This window comes from Aulostomus chinensis, chromosome 23 (genome assembly GCF_037954235.1).
Source record: "Aulostomus chinensis isolate RoL2024-O1b breed Wild chromosome 23, RoL_Achi_v1.0, whole genome shotgun sequence".
NCBI lineage: Eukaryota > Metazoa > Chordata > Actinopteri > Syngnathiformes > Aulostomidae > Aulostomus > Aulostomus chinensis.
Genome location: NC_141342.1, coordinates 9,302,271 through 9,312,081, shown reverse-complemented (window position 1 = coordinate 9,312,081; position 9,811 = coordinate 9,302,271). Strand labels below are relative to the sequence as shown.

Genomic DNA, 9,811 nt, shown 5'->3' with positions numbered 1-9,811 from the left:
CTACTTCCCTTCGTTTTCAGCGTCTTTTTACAAAGTTTGCACAAAGCGCTGGTCTTTTCCGTGTCCAGCCTCGCGAATCCAAACCATGTCCATACCACCGAAGTCACGCTTCCCTTTTTTTGAACAATATCATGTTCCGTGTCTGTGACTTCTGCCGCCTCCATCTCTCATGTGTGTCTGTCAGGCACAAGCATGGGCATAAGCCAATGTTCCTCTTGATCGGACCGCAGTCTGCTTAGGAAACAGCGCCAGTCCTCCTCATGTATGTGCCTGTTGTGGTGACTGTGTGTATTACACGCACCGGGTCAAAACATTAAACTAATTTTGAGATTTAATTTTTTTCATATTGATTGAAAAAATCAAATCAAATTCATTTGGTTTATGGCCCAGTTCTGGTTGGACACAAACCAAAACAGCTGTCAGCTGATCTCATAATATAATTCTCAAGCTGCAGTTCCATCTCTGTGCTAAAAATGTGCCATGGTGATTTGTATCCAACCACTGTCGTTGGGACAGGTGTCTGACTTTGTATTTCAGCTGGGGTGAAGTAAGGAGCCAAGGTTCGGTAATTGACATGAAAGTCCTTTGCTGTAGTCCGGATTGATTTATTAGCCAGGGTCACCTGCCTGACTGCCCTTAGCATCACGTGAGGTGCTGCACTGGCATGTTCTGTTTTTCTTTTGTAATTCCTGACCATGTCTTCTCACCTTCTCCTCTTCTATAAACAACTCTTGTTTCTGTAAAAAATAAAGTCAAAATGTCATTATGAGAACTGCAAATAAGCAGACTCACCATGTCAATTAAAATCCTTTTTGAAAGTTGTTATTCTGGGATAAGTTGTTGTTCGAAAGTCCGTGTTGTGTTCATTTACAGTTTTTGATTATTTTGCTGCAAATTATAGGGTTTATCGCTAAGTTTTCATGTTTCCTATGTTCTTGAATGCACAATGATTTTCCTGAGACTTGTGAACGCACCACACTCGCGTGCGTATACGTTAATATAGCAGCGAGTTCTCGCTATTGGCACGCGCCCGGCAGCAGTTCGTTGAGTTTTTTCCCTTTGTCCATTGGTTTTCCATGGTTTATCTCTGAGTGTAAATGACAGAAGGTGAGTTTCATTTCGGTTTACTGTTCTAGTTAAATGCTGATACTGTGATAACTTGTTTTATTTATCTGAGAGTGGACTGATGTGAATTTATGCTTATTTGAATAAGGTAAGCTAATCTATATCCGTCATAGTGTACATGAGCCTCCTGTGACGTGCTGTTTATCAATAATATAATAATAGTTCTCACTCATACAGTCCTTTATTACTTTATTATTTATACTTGGTTCGGTTTTTTTTTCCTGTATAGTGACTGCAGACCGCAGTGAATAAACCACGTTAAAGGAATATCTGCCACTTACGTGCTCTTTCACGGGAACACCAACCTCCACGCCTTGCCTCTCTGAACCAGAATATTTGGAGATCCCCCTGTCTCCTGTCTAGTTGACACGTGACAACAAACCCCGGACTGAGACATGTTGCCTCAAAGTACCTTCTTTGCTAATGATGGCTCTAGATGAACGGTAGTTTAAAACAGAACAATGACTGAGGTATGACAGGATGCCTTAATCCCTCCTCTAACAAGTCCACATGTCACACTGCTAGGATTTTTTTTATCTGAAATGAGCTTATTTTGAAATCTATAAAGTTAATATTTGTTTTACTTTGGGTTGTGGAAAATGGTTAATTGGTGCTCATCTCAACTCACAATGTGCTGTTCTCTTCCCCTTCAGAACATGAGACCTGACCATGTAAAGAAACAAAACTAGTATTCCACTTTTTAGTTGCGCCCCCTGTTGGAGGAAATAATTGCAGCGTGACAACTTCCCCAACTCCCCTACTTCGGCTTCCTCCCACAATCCAAAGACACCAAGAGGGGACGAGGCTAATTGGATCCTCTAAATTGACCGTAGGCGTGGCTGTGAGGGCAAGTGGTTGTCTGTCTCTATGTGTTGTCCCTCTGATGGACTGGCGACCTGTACAGGGTGAACCTCGCTTCTCATCCGAAGGCTTCTGGGATAGGCTCCAGCCCCCTCATGACCCCTGAACAGGATAAGCGGTAGATGATGGGATGGACGGATGGATGAATGTATACAAAAATTCACCCTGCATGCCTGTCACCCCTCCGAAAATTTGGGGGAAAAAACAGACATCTCAAGCCATAGAATCAAGGTCCATCCTGTTGAACAATGTTTGGAGACCAGAAACCAAATAATGCTAAAATTTCACAATTATTGTCAGTATCATTCACTGGTATAAGTAGCCTTTATTTTTCCACCCCAACATTCCAAGTCCCACTTTGTGTTACAATTCCGTGATGTTCATGTTCTGACACTGTCTTTGTTGTTTTTCACTTGGAGCAAATTTCTAGAGTATCACTATACATTGAAGAAAAATTCAGAGAATTACTTGAAAGTGGTGGAAGAACAATGTCTGGTGTGTCCAAAGTATTCAGGATAAATTACAAACAATTTAGCGACGCGTAATGTTTCTTTGATAAATAATCACTCTGTTCAAAACAGATGAAAAGGGTTAAGTTCATCTTCAACAAGGCAGAAACAACTTTTGTGAATGAAGGAAATTTATCAATTCAGTTAAAAAAAACATTTCACTTGTGACAGTTTTCCCACAAGATTACATTTCCAGTTTACTGAATCCTCAGTGGTGATGCTGAAGCTGAGTGTTCATCCAATACGTCATTGCAAATGAGAACTGGTTCCCAGTTGACTAACTGGGTTAAGCAGATGCCACATTACATTTTTTTTTTAAATCAGGAAAATAAATGTTTCAAAATAAAAAGAATAATAAAATAACATCTAAATGATGTTCATAATTTGTGGTGAGATCACAGTCATAATTCTGAAGGTAAATTCAGTCAGAATCATGGCTGCCAGTCTTCTTGTCATCTCAGTCTGATAGTGATGTCATCTGGCTGTCATCATCACCATCTTGAATGTAACAGTAGAACTTTATTTGACAAAGAATGAGAAAGTTCTTTTGGAAACGAACGACACCACAAGAACAACTCCACCAACATCAAGCCAAAAGACAACTGTCTGATACCTCTTTTGAAGAGGTTCTGTTGAAGGTTGAAGGAAACAAACATGAACTCCAAGGAACAACGTTGGCAGGATGAACCGGTAAAGAATTTTCACCATTTAACGTCACTGGCACAAATCCTAGATGGGGGAAAATGGTGACATGCTTTTTAGATTTTGCAATGACCTTTTTAGTTAAATGTTTACAGTGCATGTTTACTTTGGGAATTCTTTGATAAAAGTTAGCATAGCATTGTCTTCTGTTCTTTTTTGATGTGAGCTAACAAGTGATTGGGGCTGAGGTGGAGCTGTCTTAGCTGTCACGGCTACTTGTCACAATCACCTGCTCAACTTGAAGTCTTCGTACAGTAGAAACTCTTTGCGTTGCCATCTTGGACCCCATTCATACTATCAGTCGTATGAAACAGTAACAATGATGCATGAGCCCATCCATCCATTTGCTTCTGCTTATCTGGGGTCAGGTTGCAGGGGCAGCAGCCCAACAACAACAACAACAACCTTGTCAGTTTTGGCGCGAATGTGAAGCTGACATGTTTTCTCTTTCAGCTATGGAGACCCAACAAAATACAAGAGGAATGCCTGAGGAAATACCTGGAATCAGAGGGAATACCTTTGTCTTGCGTTGGATGCAACTGGCAAGAGTCTGGCAACACTCAGTTGAGCCAGACGCCTCAGAGCAGCCAGTCCCTCAGCGACTCCTCCCTGAGTGGTGAGGACCACAAGCATTTTTGATGATTCTTAGCAGAGGAAAAGAAAATAGACCTAACAAATGAAACACCGCATCCATAAAACCTGTTTTCTAGAGCCTGAAGATGCCTTGGATGAGATCGCACTCAACAAGTTCAACATGAGGACGACCACCAACATGACACGTAAGAATAGAAGCAGCAGATTATTTGAGTCTTTCACGTGAGCCTGTTTGAAAGGGACATGGCTGGATCCATATTTTCCACCACAAACTCCAAATACAACAAGTAGAACTGTTGGATGTCTGGTTCCCTCGTCCCCAACTCAGTCCATCTTTGGAAGGGGTTTTCATTTAAAAGCCTAAAATAAGGTCTGTGGTCAAATCAACCTGGAGATATTTTAGAGATGTTAAAAAAAAAATCAAATCAATCATTGTGGACGTAAACATGACAAATGTGAAACGTGTTCACATTCATCTGGCTGTTGGTTAAAGACCTCTTTATTCTCATGTTTGATATCATAAAACTAAAGTGTTTCACAGCAGTTAGCGGTCTCTTCCTTTGCAGAGTCACTCGAGTTTTCCTCCCTTGACTTACGAGTCAATTTGGGCAATCATGACCCTGGAAAAAGAAGACATATAGAATAATGTTACGTGTGTGTTCATGTGTTATTTACACAACAGGTGCCGGGTGGCAAACAGAGGAGGAGGAGGAGGAGGAGGATGAAAATGACAGGCAAGAAGACTCAAACACAGAAAGTGCAGAGTCGCTTCAATACTCTTCAGAGAGTGAAGATGATGACATGGTAAGATGGAAATCTCTTGTCTTGTCAAAGGCGTCTTAGGCAGGTCATTTTGATTGAAATCCTTTCAAGAAATATTTTTGAAGTGATAAAATGGTTCTCATTGAGTGAATGTGTCATTTCAGTCATCATGTCCTCTGTCTGTGGAGGATCTGCAGGGGTTCGCCATGCGTCCTGCTCCTGAAGACAAAGTCATCCAGTGCAGGATCACCAGGGACGGGAGCAGCTTTTACCCGGTTTATTACCTCCACATGGAGAGGGAAGACGGAGAGATGGTTGGTACTTTCTCTAAAGTCAGAAATGATGAATCACGGTTAATAAGCTATAACCACTGGCTTTATGATGAAACTAATCCATGACACACTTTTACCTTGTAGATCAGATATTCAAAAATCAGCAGTACCTCCTTAGAGTCCAGGACCCTTGCTCTTAGGCTTTCATGTTTCGATTGAGTTTCGATTCATTTTCTCTTGTATTTGTTCTTGCGTCAACACAAAGGTGTTTCTAATGGCCGCCAGAAAAAGGAAGAAGTGCAGAACTTCCAACTACCTGATTTCCACAGATTTCTCTGATCTGTCCAGAAAAGCCAGCAGCTACATTGGAAAACTGAGGTATTCTTCTGTTTGGGCTCTACCATGGAAATGAATCTGAAACCAACCAGTGACTTTAGACACTGAAGAAAAAAGAGAGTTGATTATTGATCCAAAGAGACAGTACCTGCAACATTAAATGTGCATTGATTATTGTTTCACTGATTATAGACGAGCTGTTTTCTTGATTTGGCTCGGCTCTCATGTCTGCATTATTTTTCTTTGTTTTTCAGGTCCAATTTGCTGGGTACCAAGTACACAGTTTATGACTGTGGAGAAAAGCCAGAGAAAGTGAACTTGAAAGGGAGTGAAGCAGTGCGGCAAGAGCTTGCAGCCATTAGCTATGTGAGTCCAGTCTGACTCTCAACACTCAGTATCCATAAACGCCACATCTCAACATTGAAATCTTTAACACAGTCACTTCTTATTTCTCAGGAGAGGAGTGTTCATGGGATTTGGGGTCCCAAGAAAATGAGAGTGGTCATCCCTGGTATCCTGGAGAATGACGCCAGAGTGAGCGTTCGTCCAAAAAATGTATGTTTCAAAAATATCACCCAGTTTATGAAATGTGTCATGGATTAGGCTGCAGTTAAAGTCATATATGTTACTTCAGAAGCAGGAAACCCTCCTGATGCGCCAAGCGAACGGGGACATGGATCAACTGATCGCCCTGGAGAACAAGAACCCCAGGTGGAATCCGCAGACTCAGTCATACGCCCTTGACCTGAGTGAGCGAGTCAAACAGACCTCTGAGAAAAATTTCATGCTGGTCCACCCTGAAAATGGTAAGACAAGAAAGACTTCTTGCCTTCCTTCTTCTCTCATCAGCCACAGGAAATAGAAACCCTTGCTCATCTGTCTCCTCTGGCTCTCCCGTCTCTTTTCCAGAGGACTACGTTGTGATGCAGTTTGGACGCATGGAAGAGGACGCCTTCACCATGGAGTACTCCTTCCCCATGTGTGCCTTTCAAGCGTTTGCCATCGCCCTCTCCACTTTTGATGGCAAAGTGCCATGTGAGTAACCCATGCTGGTGTGCCTCAGGTGCTTATGGTAGCCTGATGGATCAGTTTCAATATTTCAATAGTTTTTGTATTGATATGACCAAATATAAAAAAAACACAAGTAAAGTAGAGATACTTGGAAAATGTACTAAAGGGCAATACTCATGCAAGCTGTACTTCTTGTGTACTTTGTTATTGTCCACCACTGGATGCCAGTAGGATGCACTTCTAACAGCTTTGGGTGGTGGTTTTCTCAAACCCCACGTGCCCAGGAAGAAGACCAAACGTGTGTTTGTGTCCTATGTTGTAATCCAGCAAAAATGAAAACTAGGAGACACTTTGTTTTCATGAGTTTTCTCAGCAACTCTCTGCTTTTCCAGTTGGTGAGCTGATTCCCAGGTGGACAAAAGGCTCCCAGAAGTCCTACAAGACCACCCAAGAAGAGAGTGAAAGTGAGGATGAAGAGGAGGAAGACAGTCCTGAGAGGCTTGTGTCTCCATCTTCAAGTACGACCACACAATCTGACACCAGTCCAAAAATGAGATGGGTTTATAATCCAGAAAACAGCAGCACTAGAATAATATTGTGTGTGTTATTTACACAACAGGTGACGGAAGCCAAATGAGCGATGAAGACACAGATTGGAAGAACGAAGGGACAACTTCACCAAGCATGTTGTCCCCTCTCTCCACCCCCAGGCTGGAACCTGCAGGGAGCGACACAAATTTAAGGGTAGGATGTAAATCTCTTGTCAAAGGCATCTTTGTCGGCTTATTTTGATTGAAATCATTTTAAAATGATGAAACGCTTCTCATGGAGTGACTTTGTCATTTCAGTCGTCATCTCCTCGGTCTATGGAGGATCTGCATGAGTTCGCCATGCATCCTGCTCCCAGACATGAGATCATCCAGTGCAGGATCACCAGGGACCAGAGCAACGGCCCCCCCGTTTATCAGCTCCACATGGAGGGGGAAGACGGAAAGAAGGTTGGTACTTTCTCCAGAGTTGAACTGTGTAATTTTGCATTTGGATTTTATTTCTGATATGGTGCGACTTTCCAAGAACAAAGAAATGATGAATTCTGGTTTAGAAGCTTTACCTACTGTCTTTATTCAGTATCTAATTCATGATCCACTTTTGCCTTTTATATCAGGTATTAACAAGTCATGAAGAAGTACCTCTTTAGATCTGAGGACCTGTGTTTCTTAGGCTTTCAAATTTCTGATGAAATATAATCTGTGTTTTGATATTTGTTCTTGTGTCAACAAAAAAAAGGTGTTCCTAATGGCTGCCAGAAAGAAGACGTGCAAAACTTCCTACTACCTGATTTCCACTGACCTAACAAATAAGTCCAGAAAAGCCAGGAGCTGCATTGGCAAACTGAGGTATTCTTTTATTTGGTTGCTCCCTTGGAACCTATCCAAAAGCAAATGAAGATCCATTTTTTTCTTATCGTAATCCAACTGTGTTCCAAACTCCATCTGTAACATCTGCATTGTTTCTTTTCATGTTGTTTCAGGTCCAATTTCCTGGGTAACAAGTTCACAGTCTATGACTGTGGGGAAAACCCAGAGGACGTTCCGGTCGCAGAGAGTGAGGCAGTGCGACAAGAGCTAGCAGCCATTTGCTACGTGAGTCCAGTCTTACTCTCTCCACTCAGTATCCATAAACACCATGTATGAACACAGGAAATCTCTAACACCATCATTTCTTATTTTCCAGGAGACGAATGTTCTTGGGATGATGGGTCCCAGGAAAATGACAGTGGTCATCCCTGGTATCCTGGAGGATGATGCCAGAATGTGTGTTCGTCCAAAAAATGTACGTTCAAAAAAGTATCGGCAAAATTAGTTCATGTATTGTGTTTTAGGCTGCAGTTAAAGTATCCATGATATTTTATCTCAGAAGCAGGAAAGCCTTCTGACGTGCCAAGCCAAAAACAACCTGGATCGACTGATCACCCTGGAGAGCAAGAGCCCCGAGTGGGATGAGCAGACTCGGTCCTACACTCTTGAATTTGGAGGGCGAGTCACACAGACGTCCGTGAAAAATTTCCAGCTCGTCCACCCTGAAAATAGTATGAAAAGAAAGACCTGCTATCTTCCTTCTTCTTTTCTTATCCACAGGAAATAAAACCCCTCACTTACCTGCTGTCTGTCTCCTCTGGCTCTCCCGTCTCTTTTCCAGAGGACTACATTGTGATGCAGTTTGGACGCGTGGCAGAGGACACCTTCACCATGGATTACTCCTTCCCAATGTGTGCCTTTCAGGCGTTTGCCATCGCCCTCTCCTCTTTTGATGGCAAACTGGCCTGTGAGTAATGCAGGTGTGCCTCAGCACTGGTGAAAATACAGTGCAACTACAGGACCAACAAGTCTGATGGCCGACATGCAGAAAATTTCGGGGAGGGGTTTTGAATTTTTCTCCGAGCCGGGGCTCGAACCCAGAACCTTCTTGGTGTGAGGCGACAGTGCTCACCACTGCACCACGTGCCACCCCATGATAACATGATATTAAAAAAATTATTTTCATGTTAGTTTGGTTGTGATTGCATTTTCCTCACTGTAGTGTTTTCTGTTTTTGTCAACCACGCTAAATGCAGTTCTAGTTTTTGCTTGCAGCCTCTTGTGTTGTTGTTGTTTTTCCTGTTGTCTTCATGTGTCTTTCACAGTGTTTCATTCCTACTTCACATTTTATGAGGCCGATCATTCGCTGAATGACAGGGCAATTACATGTCGCACATGTTCGCCAGAGGGCGCTCTTTCACCATGTCACGAGGTTGCAGACATTTGCTCTTACTTTGTGTTGCTCTGCAGTATTCAGTAGTGCTGTTTTACTGCCAAATTACTGCTTCATGTGTTTTTGGTGGTTTTACTCTTTTAAGGTCAAACAAAGAACAGTTTTGGCAGCAAACACTCTTCTTGTTTAATTGAGCTAACAAATATTTGAAGTTCAATTGACTGTTGTCATGTTTTTCTCTGTTTCTTATTCATCTGGAAACAGATGATTGAGACTAAGACCCTTTCACATCAATGCCAATCAAAAGGACTTTGAAATACGACGTGTCTCAATGTATAGATTTTAAAATTGATTCAAAATATTTCCTCAATCAGATCCAGACTCTTGGCTTTTGCACCGGTCTTCATTTATTCATTGTCTGTGCTTCGTTATTCTTTTAGATGCAAAGCTGTGAGGAATAAATGAAATTCAAGAATTAACTCAAACACACTGGAATATACTGAATATAAAAATAAGTTATTGACTCAGGGATCAACACAATCTTCAATTTTGTTAAGTGTCAAGATTTGTATTTTTATAAATGTATATTTCCTACCACATTTATCTGACTCCACCCACCCAGGGCTGCTACATGGAAACACAGCTGGATCCGGTTCCTCCCAGAACCAGAAGTGACTGGTTCAGCTTGTGAGTAACTGCAATACAATATGAGTCAATATAATATGCACTCAGTTATCATCATCAAATGTTGTTGATACAAGTGTGTATATTCTGGTTTTGAAGTGACTAATATAACACACTCAGGTATCATCATCAAATGTTGTTGATACAAGTGTGTATATTCTGGTTTTGAAGTGACTAATATAACACACTCAGGTATCATCATCA

At 41.7% G+C, this 9,811-nt stretch overlaps 1 protein-coding gene across 1 annotated transcript; it reads left to right on the top strand.

Annotated features, from left to right (window-relative positions):
• The first annotated feature begins 2,828 nt into the window (after positions 1–2,828).
• Positions 2,829–9,341, top strand: LOC147239410 (uncharacterized). Its single transcript, XM_086195101.1, has 18 exons — positions 2,829–3,185; positions 3,651–3,813; positions 3,908–3,976; positions 4,474–4,595; positions 4,742–4,867; positions 5,091–5,203; positions 5,416–5,527; positions 5,618–5,716; positions 5,796–5,967; positions 6,071–6,196; positions 6,565–6,690; positions 6,792–6,916; positions 7,021–7,170; positions 7,460–7,569; positions 7,704–7,815; positions 7,907–8,005; positions 8,090–8,261; positions 8,372–9,341. The coding sequence occupies exons 1-18, from the start codon at positions 3,150–3,152 to the stop codon at positions 8,503–8,505; spliced, it is 2,166 nt and encodes a 721-aa protein (XP_086051227.1). The 5' UTR covers positions 2,829–3,149; the 3' UTR covers positions 8,506–9,341.
• The last annotated feature ends 470 nt before the right edge of the window (positions 9,342–9,811 follow it).